The sequence below is a fragment of the Sus scrofa genome, chromosome 7 (genome assembly GCF_000003025.6).
Source record: "Sus scrofa isolate TJ Tabasco breed Duroc chromosome 7, Sscrofa11.1, whole genome shotgun sequence".
NCBI classification, from domain to species: Eukaryota; Metazoa; Chordata; class Mammalia; order Artiodactyla; family Suidae; genus Sus; species Sus scrofa.
Window position 1 is genome coordinate 70,656,179 of NC_010449.5, and position 14,536 is coordinate 70,670,714.

At 46.1% G+C, this 14,536-nt stretch overlaps 1 protein-coding gene and 1 long non-coding RNA gene across 2 annotated transcripts in view; one reads left to right on the plus strand and one right to left on the minus strand.

Annotated features, from left to right (window-relative positions):
• On the minus strand, positions 425-4,058 carry FOXG1 (forkhead box G1). Its single transcript, XM_021099188.1, has one exon. It carries the CDS (start codon positions 3,965-3,967, stop codon positions 2,507-2,509), a length of 1,461 nt encoding a protein of 486 aa, XP_020954847.1. The 5' UTR covers positions 3,968-4,058; the 3' UTR covers positions 425-2,506.
• The window catches only part of LOC102165644, a 351,251-nt gene continuing 342,410 nt past the window's right edge, over positions 5,696-14,536 (plus strand). Inside the window, exon 1 of the long non-coding RNA XR_002345875.1 lies at positions 5,696-11,408. This is a non-coding gene — a long non-coding RNA (uncharacterized LOC102165644). The remainder of the gene's footprint in view (positions 11,409-14,536) is intronic.

Here is a 14,536-nt window from a genome sequence, read left to right on the forward strand (position 1 = left end):
TTCACGCTTTACCCTAAAGAACTGTTAAATTTCAAAAAACTTTGACCTCTGGTGAAACTGCTCTCATACTAAGAAGGTAAAACCATGTCCATGCTGCTTAAAGGATATATTTAAACTAGCTGTATTGGTCTCTTTTGGTCCATTCTCCATTTGTGTATATTTGGTTCCAGCTCTTTTAATTTTCCTGGTCCTTATCTTTCTTAGATCTCTCTCTCTCTCTAGGGTAGCAGAAGTTTTTTGTTTTGTTTTGTTTTCTTTTTTCCCCTAGGCTTTAAGATCTTCAAATCCACTTTCCCCTTCCTCCCTCTAGCTCTCTCTTCCTCTATCTGCCCATTCCACAGCCTACCCATCCTCATGTCCCAGTATTAACTATTCTATATTTGTATTTCATATCTGTTTGAGTCAGCCTGCTTCTCTCCTAGGCTTTTTTTTTTTTTTTTTTTCCTGACCAACTCTCTAAGTGTTTGCCGATAACATCTTGAGGACAGATTATTTTTCATTGGGCCCATTGTAAGAAGTAGCCAGCTTATTGCATTACTGCAGAACACATTTCAGACTATACAATTGTAACAAATGAACAACTTGTCCTCCACGGACTCACCACAGGATCCAATTAGTTACTAAACCTTTTAGTTAGGTTTTCTAATTATTTTCTGAAGTCATAGCAATCCCACTGCTGAAACAATTCAGAAATGTTTCCATTTTGTTTCAGATTTATATATGCATAGTATGCATGTATATGTATATTTCAAGTTAAAACAAAATTATGATTGTAAGCAAAAGGACAAATCTCTAGATGAAATTATACAGACATTCAAAAGGGACTCAAATAAATACCTCTATGATGTAAAAATGAATGAAAAGGAGAGAGAGGCATTTTACTTCTTCTGAACATCTAGAATTTTAAATTGATAAAATTTAAAATATAAACATTAATCTGCAAGCCATTACAACAGGTGATCACTTCAGCAAAATCTATATTGCAACTTCAGCACATCTTTATTAGAACTCTTTCATTGTGGGTAAACAACCACAAAAATAAATGCTGACTTAGAAAGTATAAATACAAATATTTAAACAAAAATATTTGCAGCATTCATAGCGCAAATTGTACCTGAACTGAAGGGCTCTGGGTGTCTATATATATTACATATGTGTGCATTATATCACTTCTATCTAACGATATACATTTATTTATTTATAATATGCCAAGTGCTATAAACAAATACCTGAAACAAAATATATAAAAAAGCATTCTATCAACTGATTTGAAAATAAACACAAGGTAAATAGCTATGCACATAAAATTAAATAATCTCTTTTTGCTGTATACTACAGAAACTTAAAGATATCAGCTGAAAAGCCTATACTTTGTTTAAAGCTAGCATTTACCAAATAATCTGCTCCTTGTAAAATTTGACTTCACAATGGAAAAAATACTGTTTTCATTTTAAAACTCTTAGTTCAAATGAAAGGAGCAGTATCAATTTTATTTGGCTGAAAAAGCCTTTGAATTTCCTAGAACTTTAATGGTCTTTTAAAAATTAGCTCTACTTAATAAAAGAGACAAAAGTATCAAGATATATATGAATTTAGCCTATTTTTTTATTTCTGTGTGTTCATAGTAAACATTTTTGTAAGTGACAAACACGGGCATATGACCACAGTATCACAATCAAGAAATTTTAAGACAACATTAACAATCACTCAAATTTATGCGGCATTTGCGCAACACAAGTTACATATTTGCAAGGTTTACCTATAAGTACAATAGGTATTAACATTTCACTACATTTAGAAAAAATAAAAGTGACCTGTTAGTGACCACATACATCAAAATATACACAACACAAACTGAAGGCAATCATTAATTTTGTCCCCTTCTGATTCGATTCATTTGAATGGGCAGTGCTGCCAACTGAAACAACTTTTTTTTTTTTTAAATACTTAGTATACCAAGTGCATTTTCTAGAACCCAATCTTTGGTCTAAAAGTAAACAACAACAACAACAAAAAAAAACAGCTTTTTAAAAGAAAAGGACAAAACAATAAATGGCCAAAATAATTTCTTGGGCACCTTTACTACGAATGCTTCTTAAATACAAATTACAGTTCAACATTTTAAAACTCTCCCCATAATTTAGGTTGTTGTCAAGGTCTCCATCCACCATACAGATCCATGATAATTTATAATACTGCACACATGGAAATCTGGTGGCTCTTAAAGATAGACTTGTCAGGTTTGAATGAAATGACAAAGCAGTCACTATTTAGATACACATTCTACTATAATTTTGACTTCCAAACCTTATATTCTACAATGTATTCTCCCCACATTGCACCTCGCTGACACTCCACACCTTGTTAGAATAATAAACAACCCTAAAGACTGAACAAACGTACAGAAAGGGGGGGCTTAATAAAAAATACCTGGACTTATTTTTTAATTATCATTTACAATGCAAATGTGTGTAAAATGTTCACTTACAGTCTGGTCCCAGGGATGTTAATGTATTAAAGGGTTGGAAGAAGACCCCTGATTTTGATGTGTGAAATAATCAGACAGTCCCCCGGACAGTCCCGTCGTGAAACTTGGCAAAGAGGGTCTTAAAGACTCACAGGGCAGGGTCGAGGGGGCCTGCGGAGACGTGGAGGAGGACGCGGCCCGGGCGCTCATGGATGTGCTGCTCTGCGAAGTCATTGACGGGTGTGGGACATGGGGGAAAAAGTAACTGGTCTGGCCCGCGAGCAGGTTGACCGAGCAGGGGTTGAGGGAGTAGGTCCCGGAGCAGGGCACCGACAGGCCGCAGGGCACCGAGGCGGCGAGCGCCGCGGCTGTGAGGTGGTGCGTGGCATAAGGAATCTCCCCATTGACCAGCCGGTCCACGCTCAGGCCGTTGGCGGTGGAGAAGGAGTGGTTGTTGCCCAGCGAGTTCTGAGTCAACACGGAGCTGTAGGGCATGGGGTGGCTGGGGTAGGCCGACGTGGTGCCATTATAACTCAAAGTGCTGCTGGCGCGGGGGTGGTGCAGGGACAGGAAGGGCGACATGGGCCAGTAGAGGGAGCCGGCGCGGTCCATGAAGGTGAGGCCGGTGGAGGTGAGGCGCGCCCCGCGCTTGAAGGCCAGCTTGGCCCGCGACGTTGTGGAGCGGCGCCGTAGCTTGCCCGTGGTGCCGCCTATGAACACATCGTCGCTCGACGGGTCCAGCATCCAGTAGTTGCCCTTGCCTGGGTCGTCGTAGTGGCGCGGTACCTTCACGAAACACTTGTTGAGGGACAGATTGTGGCGAATGGAGTTCTGCCAGCCCTGCTTGTTCTCGCGGTAGTAGGGGAAGTTCTTCATGATAAACTCGTAGATGCCATTGAGCGTGAGCCGCTTCTCGGGGCTCTGCCGGATGGCCATCATGATGAGCGCGTTGTAGCTGAACGGCGGCTTCTCATACTTGCCGTTCTTCTTCTCGCCCTCCTTGCCCCCCTCCCCGTCCTTGCCGCCCTCGCCCGCCCCCTTCTTCTCCTCCCCCCCGGCGCCGGCGCCCTTCTCTTTCTCGTCCGGCCCGACGGGCGCCAGCTCTCCGGGCCCGCCGCCGGGCTCGCCCTTGCCGCCCAGCCCGTCCGCTTTGGCTCCGTCCAGGGCGGCGGCCGGGGGCGGCGGCGGCGGTGGGAGCAGCAGCTGCTGGGGGCCCTTGTCGTCGTCGGTGGCCGGGGCGCCCCGCGCCTGAGGGGGCTGCGGTGCCTGGGGCGGCGGTGGAGGCGGCTGCTGCTGCGGTGGCGGCGGCGGTTGCGGGGCGGGAGGCGGCGGGTGATGGTGGTGGTGGTGGTGGTGGTGGTGCTGGGGATGGTGGCTGTTGTGGTGGCCGTGGCTCGGGTGGTGGTTGTCGTTCTGGACCGCCTCTGGCACCAGGCTGTTGATGCTGAACGAGGACTTGGGGATCATTTTCACCTCTTTCCTATCTCCCATGTCCAGCATCACCCAGTCGTCGGGGGGAAACGGCGGCGGCGGCGCGGGAGCCGGGCAGAGGCGCGGCGGGAGGCGGCGACCGGTGGGTGCCGAGCGGGGCGCGGGCGGCGCGGGCGGCGGCGGCGGCACTGAGCGCTTCGGCAGCAGCGCAGTTGGACCGCAGGCTCCGGCGCTGGCAAGTCATGTAGCAAAAGCAGCAACCACCCCTCAGGAATTAGAAGAAAAAAAAAAAAAAGGAAAAGAAAAAAAGAAAGAAAGAGAAAAAAAGAAACAACCACCGCCCCGGGGGTGAAGCTCCCTCGCTCCCAACTCTACTTCTTGGTCTCCCCCCCACCCCCCGCTCCCCCCCCTGCTGCTTCCTCCTCCTCCTCCTCTCGCAGCAGCAGTCACAGCAGCAGCAGCAGCAGCCCAAAGGGGGGGAGAGCCGGGCGGCGGGCGGGCGCGTCCCGGAGCGGCCGCAGCGAGGCTGGGAAGACAGCGATCGAGGCGGCTATAGCCACAATTAATTTTCCAAGCTACAGGCGCACACTAGGGCTGTAAAAAAATTTTTGGTTTAACCTTTCCTACCGCTGGGCCAATCAGAGCCGGCGGCGTGCGGGAGCGTCTCTCCTGCCATCGACCAATCGGCGGGTCCGGGCCCACCCACCCCCGCCCCGCCCCGCCCCGCCCGCCGGCTCCCGCCCCCTCGGGCGCTCTCCTCCCCCTCTCCACGGGCCTGGGCCTCGCGGCCGCGCGGAACCGCGTAGGGATACGCCAGCGGGAGCACGCTGCGCCGCGGCCCTTCTCTGCGCCCCGGCCCTTCTCTGCGCCCCCTCCACCTCTTCCAGCCCGCGGGTCTGCTGAACTGATATTCCCCTTTTAGGGCAAATATCTCACATTTCCGGCCCACTTCTCCCTATATAGGGTCGTTTTCGTTTGAGCGTCAATATTTGTTCTTATTGATTAAAGTTTGTATCCGATTTTATTTTTAAAAGCGGTGGCGGCGGTGGAGAGAGGAGTGGGAGTGCAGAGAGAGGATGCAGAGAGAGGGCAGGAAATGGAGGAGAAAGAGGCGAGGCACTACTTTCCCCAGTCGGCCTTGCAGGCCTGGGTCCGGCATTTCTGTGCCGGTAGGAAAATTGTGTCCCTCGTGGTAGCACTCCAGCGAGGCTTTGGAGGGTTGGGGAGGGAAGGCCCACCTCTGGCATGGGGGGGGGGGAGGAGGTGTCCTATACCTTGGGGGAGGAGGGTCCGGGTGAGGTTTAGGAACGGGGGGATGAGGAGGAGGAAGTGGGCTGCCGAGAACGGGGCCAAGCAGGGGTTACTTACTCGGTTCCTGCGGCTCCGGCGGTCGGCGAGCTCGGAGCTCGGGCGCCGCGGGGTAGCCCGGCCTCGGGCTCCTGGCGCTGCGGCGGCGGGCGAGGGCGGTTCAGTGGTGGGCTCCTATGATGGCCTTCCGAAATGAGGGGTGCTCAGAGAGAAAACAATACCAAACAGTCTCGAAATAAATCAGGTAACACATGCTCTATATGTGTGTCTCTTCCCCTTCTCTCCGGCTCCAGACCGTCTCTCGCGTTCTGGGTGACTCGGCGCCGTTTTCTCAAGCCGCTCCAGCGTCTGCTCAGCTTCTAATCCGAATTGGAAGCGAGTAGCCGAGAGCGATCACCCTGGTCACAATTTGCTTGTTGACAATGGAGGGAAAATAAGGGTGGGCGTCTATTTCTTTCCGGTTTTTTTTTTTTTTTTTTTTAAGCCTTCCTATTTTCACTCCCTCTTTTCTTTTTCTTTCCCTATCTCAAATCCTTTTAATTTGTAGGGGCCTTAACCCTGAAATAACCGCATGCTGCAGCCAACCCTTTCCCATGGCTGGAAGACACCTAAGCGCCTTGGGAGCGCGGATCCCACAATTCCAGCTTCTGGGGCTTTAGGTCTGGGAAGGTTCGGTTGAGGATTGAAGTGAGTGGGGAGGTTGTGATTCGGGGGCTTTAAAGGAATCCCGTGGCCAGGGGCAGGGCTAAGGCCCAGCATTTCCCAGGGATTGGAATTTGGTGCGGAGCACACTGATCAAAGGCTGTTTCATCCCACATGGGCATGAAACACACCACATTTGACCGAGAATGTAGCCTGAGAGAAGAGGGAGGTGGAAGAGAAGCATAAATGAAAAGCACCTTTTCTCTCAGTAAGGTAAATCATAAAATGTAAACATTTCTTCACTTTGACAAACTCAAATTATTTCAATACCAAACTCTGACACATTTGGTATTGAAGAAAAAGTGGTGCCTAGGTATGATGTTAAAGTTCAGTTCTAGTATAAAGAATGCAAATAATGAATATTCAGGGAGTATTAACATGGAGTTATTTCATTCTCCCCACTGCACCCCACTTTGACATTCAGAGAGAGGATAAACACGGAATAGACAGAAAATTCTAGTGATATATATATAAAGGAGCTTTGAACATTGGACTAATCTCAACTATTCTTTCACTGTATGTATTACCACCACCACCCCCTTTTTCAACATAATTCCTTACTTTAAAACAAACTATTTACGTTTGGGAAATTCATGGGTTCCAGCTATCATCATTGATGGTGACATGGCTCCAAACTTTGACTTCTAAGCTAGGGATTTCTTACAGAGCCTGGTGAGCTAATGGGTTTTGCGACCAGGCTGGTGAGATCTGTGGGCCTTCCTCTCTGCTCACTTTTCCTCCTCCCACTCTTCTCCCCTCCCCAGGCCTGTTATTTCTACTTTTCCTCATCTCGCCTTCTTTCCTCCTCCCCTCTTCCCCCCTTCTCCCTCCTCTCTCTCCCCACCCCTCTTCTCCCTCTATTCCTCTCCCTCGCTCCATTCCTCCACCTACTCCTCCCCATTTCTCCCCCCCACAGCCCCCCTTCTCAGCACCACTTATAATGGCACACAAGGGCTCCCTCTGAGGTGGACGGCCCGGTACGTTTTCGTAGTCGGTCTAGCGTGAAATGATTCGGTGTAACCGGATTCTTGGGAAAGGACAGGTTACGTAAACATTTACTGATGTGGAGTAACTATACTATTTGTACTCTGATATGCAGGAAGGAAAGTGTTGATTAACACAGAAGAAAAAAAAAGCGAAATTAGCTGATTGCATGCTCATAAGTGCAAGCTGTCATTGAACTGCTTTTAAAATAGACACAGCTGGGTGTTTGTGTTGAAAAATTTCTTGTGTTTTTGCTAATACTGAAATAAGCATGATTTTGTATACCAAACATTTTCAGATCATTAAAATTTGTAATCTGTGCTGGTTTTAAACACAAAGAAAAGAAACAGAATCATTTCGATGTAAAATTTGCTGATATTATATTAACTCAATCAGGTCTGTACAAATTGTGCATTGTGCCTCCTAAAATCTGTTTGATCAATTTAATACACAAAGTGCCAAACGTGGGTATTGTTTGTTAACATTGGACATTTTATTCAAATCCAAGCTCAGCAGCAAACTGGAGGAGCATTCCTTGAATACAACACCAGCACTGACTGATGAATTTTTAATGTTTTAAGGTGTTTCTTAGGTCAAAGCTGAGTGTTCATTGTTTAGTAATCCTGCATAAAATTTTAGCAGGTGAAATAAGTTTGTCTTCTGTTTACTTTCAAATAGCAAAAACTAGGGTCTACTAATGAGAGCTCATTTTATAGGCTAGGGGCTTATATTGACTGGGAAAATGTTTTGCATGCAAATTAAAAATGTGTTATATTATTTTAAGGATTTCATGGATGCAAGTCTTAAAATAGGGTATTTGTGTAGGAATAAATAAATTATAGATTAATATTATCATATTAAAGATCTCCCTAATGACAAAGGTTACTTGCAATTTTGGGGAAGTGAATTCAAATTCCTTTTATTAATTTTAATTAGGTTTTATGGTGAGATAGAGTGACGTATATGTGTATACACACACATATATGGACTTGTTCAACAAAACATGCACTGTTTACTCAGCAGCCCACATTTGTCTCAGCAATGGCTTCTTTTTAGAAAAGCTACTAGATGAAATGAAATGGAGGGGGAGGGGGTCTTGGACAGAGTATTGTGCAAGTTGAAAGTCTCTGGATGGAGCTTTGTATATCCTACTGGCCAATTTGGGTGCAAATTGGATTTGAAGGACTGCCCACATCTACCTCAGGCCTGTCTCCTAAACACGTGAAGCCCTAACTCTGTATTTCCATTTCATTCAGTCTCTGTAATTACCTTTAGAAGAAAGAGGGCATCCAGTGGTCTCAAATCTGAAAAAAATTCTCTATCATTTTAATATTTTCTCATCAGCAGCTTAATCTTGATCTCATAGATCTATAAATGTAACTGTTGACAAATCAAAGCTTAAGTCAGAGCAAATATAATTTTCTGGCACATAGTTGTAAACTTCTCATCTGCCTTCCTCTGCATCCCCCCCCACCTCCCTAGAAGACAAGCCTTGTAAAGAGTGAGTGGTTGTAACTAAGAATTGCTTAGGAAATAAATTACATTATTCTGTCTCTATTTCAATTAATAGTCAAGACTTCACAGCCAATTTCAGGGAGGAGCATGTTTAGTTTTTCTATTTCTGATGTTACATTTAGTCTACCTTTTTGTCTGTGCCTTCTTTTTTTCCCTTATTACCTGCTGGTTAAAGGAGGGCAAGCCATTTTTGCCTAAAATGCACCCTGCTCTTGGCACCCTGGATAGGATGTCCTTGGAGCAGTGCCCAGCACCAAACTCTGGATAAAGCTCTCTTCCTGCAGATGCATGGGGAGTCCCTGACCCTGTGACATTTGGGAGCAGGAGGAACCCATGCAGAGGCATCCAGGTATGTCCAGGGATCCTGTGACAAGCGAGGTCTGCCCTCATTCAAGCCAACTCATCCCTAATCCCTTCCTAACAGCAGGTAATGGTGCTAACATTTAGTGATTATAAGTTACTCTTTAGCGTGTTGTATCCCTGTTCTGTGGGTTTTGGTTACAGGTTATACGATTAGGCTTGCGAGAACAGTAGTGAACTAAACTTCTCAGTAAGAGGTCTTCACACCAGGGAAGTGTTACTTTTCTGCAGCAGCACTGCCTCGTCACTCATTAGGGAGCTGCAGGTTGTCAAGCTGCTGCTCTTAGTGTGCGCGCATCCTCAACATCCCTGGGGGCAAGCCCATGTGCACCCGGGCACGCGCACGCATGCACACACACACACACACACATGCACACACACACACTGCACTAAAACTAAATTAAGAAGCCGATGATTAAGACAAGCGTCTACTAGGCCTGTCATTTCAGCATCCTTCCATCATAACATTGTGGCACCGGCAATTTTGCTTGAGAACCTTGAGAAAAAAAATCCATGGGAGAGCCTCGTATTTGAGAGTCGAAATGTTTAACTTGTATAAGCTAGGGAACATTTTCGAAGTGATAAAGTCCAAAGTTAAAAAAAAGAAGAAGAGGAAGGAAAAGAAAGCCTGGATAGAGACCCTGGGACTGTGACCCTACCAGAGGTTCCAAGCTCTCTGAAGATAAGAACATACTCATCCAAAGAAATCCTGCTGAGAGCTGCAACCAAATACATTTGGGAGAATCTTCTTCCCAATATAATCCCACAGAAAGCCAGGTGTGGAGAAATTCATGAGGAAATATTACCATTCCAGGGTGGAAGGATCTTTAAAATATCTCACCAAACAACCTCTCAAATACTCTGTACATCTCTTGCAAATATAAAATGCCCACTAGCCATTTACTTGTTTCCTGTTATTTGCCAGCATGCTTGGTACCTCTGAGGATGGACAGTTTGCAGAGGGAGTTGAGTCCTTAGTGTGAGGGGAGGCCTGTTTCATTTTTTGTCCTGATTCAATTGTCCTACACTCTTCTGGCAACCGGGCCAAAAGGCCAATTCTTTTTTCTTCTAGTTGCCCTAGGAAATGGCGAAGCCCATCCTTTAGAGGGGTCAGGAAATGCTGAAGAGAAAGACAAAGACTTGGAAGGGTGATGGTAAATGGGAATGACGGAGGCTAGTGCTCAGGTCTTTAGCTTTAACCCTTGAGTCTATCTAAAAAGGGAGGAAGTGAGAGTTGGCAAAAGTCAGTACAGAAGATAATTCTACATTGGAATTTCCATCGGGGGACATGGAAGGTGGGAAAAAAATGACTTCTTAAATATATATCAGCCTGAAAGAAAAACTTACAGGCCTCAAAATGCAGAGCTCCTACCTAACCCATTGCTGTTCTCTTTAATTAGTTGGAGCTTCAATTTAATTTCCTATAGAACCCTGAATAATCTACTTTGGAAAATGTTAACATCACTATCCAGAGAATTTGGGATATCAAGTGTCCTCTATTCTGAAGCACCTTCTAAAAGGTCCCCCAAACTCAAGTCTTGTGAGGAAAAATGAAACGATGCGGCTGAGCTGCAATTATTAAGGCAGTCAGCACTCAATAGTCACCCTCTCAATAGTTAAAAGTATGCGAAGAGCACTGAATAGCCCAAAGACCATATAGAAGATTGATGAGTATGTTTCAGACAATGCTCTTGTCCACTGATGGTCTGTGGAGGAATGATAAGAGAAAAAACTGCCCGCGTTGGGGTGAGCAGGCCAGGAGGCATGCAGAGATCCCCTCCATCCCAAAGTCCCCTTTCGCAGAGGAAAGTCATATGAAAGAAAACTATTTACTAATGAAACACATCTGCTTCCTTTCTAAAAACCCAGGTGGACAAACTAATGAGTCTGTTTTTACTTCGCGTCTATCTCATACCCACCTGCCTTTTCACTCTCGAACTGCCGTTCCGTAGGTCTTCCCCACCCCCTCCAACTCGAAGCAGAGGAAAAGGCGTTGGAGCAACATTTCGCAGAAGGTCCTGATCTTCTCCCTCCCTTGCTAACCCCCGGAGGCTGTAGCTGCGACGGTTACCGGCGAGGAGCGTCTAGGAATCCTGGCTCCAGGGCCTGCGTGCCGCTCCTCCCCACTCGCACCCGCGCACTTGCCCTGCGCTCCTTTGTCGCCCGCGCCTGCCAAGCGCAATCCTGCCAGAAGACTTGCTTTTAGGTTTCATTTCCTGATTTACCCCCTTAGTTATCTTTTCAGCCCAGATACCTTGTGTTTGCACATCACGCCGGAAGCACGCATACAGATCAATATTTTTGGGCTAAGAGGTCATCTGCCACAGTGAACGCGGAAAAAAATTGAGCCTAGTAAAAGGCTTTAAACTTATTTATATAAAGCACAACTCAGAGTTAAAAGACTGGGGTGCGTGCAGATGAAGTTAATTCGAATATTCAATTACATGTAAGGAGTGTGGGATCTAGTGGGGGAGAGCAGTTATATGCCTATTTCCCTCCTGCCCTAGGGAAGGAGCGGAAGGCTGAGAGGAAAGGAGCGGCCAGGGTAAAAGCTAGATGCAGGATGGCGTCAGGAACAAGTTACCGTTATGATGTGCAAACAGAACAACCCGACTCTTCCATTTCAGAATCTACAACAAAGGTAGTGGTGGTGGTGGAGGGGAGGATCACTTTTATTTTAAAGACAATCCTAGATAAGTTTTTATTTACCCATTTTAGTATCTTCCTTCTGGGCCTGTCCTAAGGCACGCAGGAGAGAAAGTAATTGTTCAAGAAGACCGAGCAGTCGGCAAGTTTGGCTCCTAAGCGTGTGAACTATGAATCACCGCGGTGACGAACTTCTCTTTCTTTCCTTTTTTCCCCCCCTCACCCTTTTCTTTTCTTTTGGAGCGTGAACTAGTTAGATAAGATAGAAGAGGCCACAAGGAAATGGAAACGCTGAGAAAGCCCGGCTCTTAGGATAGCAGCCTGTGAGGCTGGCAGGCGACAGCTGCGCGCTGCCTCGGAGCTGAGAGGCTCGGGGCTCGCTCCGGAGCTGTCCCACTCAAGTCTCGGCGGTCGCCCGCGGGCAGCACTCGAGCTAGGATCGCTGCCTAATAGGCAGCCTACCCTTCGGCCTTAGAGGAAACACCCCAGAAGACGAAAGAACGGCCCCTAACTGGGCTAAGTATCTGCTCCTGGCTCCAAAAACGGAGCCCGCAGGTTTTTCGAAAGAAGTTCCAAGACCGGACCACAAAGCAATCGAAGGGTGGGAGACACTAGATTTTAAAGAAGTCTGGAATCACGCGTGAAACATTATTTCCCCCATTGATTAAAAGTGATTCCCTTTCGCTATTTATAGATATGCAATATTATTGATTACACACCGCGATTTGCTTGAAAAAATACTTAAGAGCATTTTTAGCATCTTTAGCACACTCCCCAGTCTTTGTTCCATCAAACATTTCTGCTGATAGTGTGGCTGGTAGGGATCAATTAACAGTGGATTTTGCCCCAGGATTGCTCCCCAGGGCAGACAAATAGAACCAACTCATCTCCAGCGACTTTATTTCGCCCACGTGCGTATCCACGCCAGGGCTTTAGAAGCAGTTCAAAATCCCCAGCCTTGGTTTCACTTGATTTTGTTGTTGTTGCTGTTGTTATTGATAAATATTGAGTCATACACAGCCACTTGTCAGAGCCTTTGGCTCCATCTCGCAGCTGCAGCTCCTAGTGGGGCGTTTGAGTTCTAGGCACTGGAGGGATTTGGTGGGGAAAGAATTGCATATTCTCAGTTCTTTCAGTAGCGGAGATGGTCCTTTAAAATCCTACGTTTTGTCTCGTCTGTCTGCTGTCACTTTTTTTTATTTGTTCAGATAGGTGTGTCTTTTTTTCCCCTCGCATCCTTTAATTGAAATTACCCTTAAAATAAAAAGGGATAAACTATGATCCCAGTTCTCTTCTGTGTATCTGAAACTAAAAAGAACTTAGGCTAGTAGATAGATAATTGTTGTAATTGCTGGGAGATGGTTGGGTAGGTAGGACTTTTGGGGGTTGTGTAATTGCAGTAATATATACAGTTTATCTTTCCACTGTGCTGTATATACTCTTCCCCTTGATACTTATTGCACACAAACTGAGCTTATGGTCGGCTTGTCTTGGCATGTTTGAAGCCCCAGACACCCAACAGTATCATTACAGGAAAGAGACAAAACCCCAAAGACTCAAGGCTGGGAGGCGTCTGCCTTTGGGGTGAAGAGAGAGTTTGTCTTGGCTTTGGATTTTTGGGGTAAGCACACCCACTGGCTCAGACTACCTGGCAGCACAGAGTTCAGGTCTTCCCGGAACTGAAGTGCAGGGAGGGGGCTGGGAAAGAAACAGCTGATTTTCGACATTTCAAAGGGACTCTTTCTATTTATCAGTGTTACCGAAGTGTACGTTACTGGAGAAACAACAAAACAAGCATAGAGCTGCAATTTTCAAGAAAATAGGATCCCCAAATATAAAAATAAAAAAGTAGCAGATAAGATGTATAATTCAATCAAATTACACAAAATTGCTTGAAAATCCAGAACAGTAGCGATCCATTATGCCTCTGTTTTATTAGTGACAAGTACAATTACTCTAAAATAAAGAACACTGGTGAATATATAATTGGCTGTAATCATGTTAGTGTTTGAATAAAAATGACGGGAACATTTAACACTTTGACAACAAAATGTTCAGAAATAACTTATTTATTCAAACAGTTTTTATTTTCCACCAAGTGAAGGAGAAACACAGTTTGCTTAGAAAAATCAATGACTTTTCCCTGCAATAAATAAATACCCAAAAGGGGAAAAAAACAGCCCCACACCTCTATATTATTACTATTATTATTTTTAACCAGCAAGAAGCTTAATCCTGTGTTTGGAGTCAGCACCGCCTAACGGTTGTTGGGTACCAACGTCCGCCACCTAGAGGCAGAGCTCTGCAGCTCACCCAACGCCAACCCCTTTTCCGGAGATGACCTCGGGAATCAAAGTTAATATTCCTTTGCAAATTGCTCTCCAAACTAACTTCCCCCTCCCCCGCCTCTCACATCCCCTTGCGCCCTACAACGTCGTCACAATATTTTCTTAGTAATTGCTCTGTGCAATTGACAGAAGCGCCCAGTCTCCGGCAGCGCGGTCGTCTCCCAGCAAAGCGCTAGAGCGCGTTGGGGAAGCAGATCACAGGGAATATTTGTATCTGGAGAGAAGATAATCGACTTTCGACCAAAATTCGTCCGGAGCAGCCTGAATTCGGGTGTCATAAAGCGACAGCTAATGCTAGAACCCCACATTCCAATGCTTTTCTAGGGCGTTCCTGGAGAAAGCACTGCCCGGATCCCACTGTCGCCAGTTGCTTTACCGCGAGGGCTTTCCCTGAATTCTTCCCAGTCCACACACCCCTCCCGGCCGCAAACAAGGAGATTGGAGGCCAGGGCTCTTTCTCACCAGTCCTTCGATCCCAACGGGTCTTTTGATTTTCCTAAATCACAAGTGCCTGAGGTACTGAGGTAGAAGCATTAAGGGGAAGGTCATGTTTGGAGGGATCACCCTTTGGCCCCCCTGAGGCCAACCCAGGAGAAATCTCAGGTCTTTACATTGAATTCTGCTGTTTCAGAAACCTCCACGTGTGTGGGGTAATTTGAAGGTGGACCCATTGAGACTAGGGGCCTTTTCCCATTTTAGTTTGGGAGGGGCCCATTGGCTCCTCGCACAGAAAAAGCCAGCATTGCACCTAGATCGCCTGGCTGCTTTCAAGCAA

Coding starts and splice junctions, on each gene's coding strand:
- FOXG1 (XM_021099188.1), bottom strand. CDS start 3,967: ATGCTGGACATGGGAGATAGGAAAGAGGTGAAAATGATCCCCAAGTCC.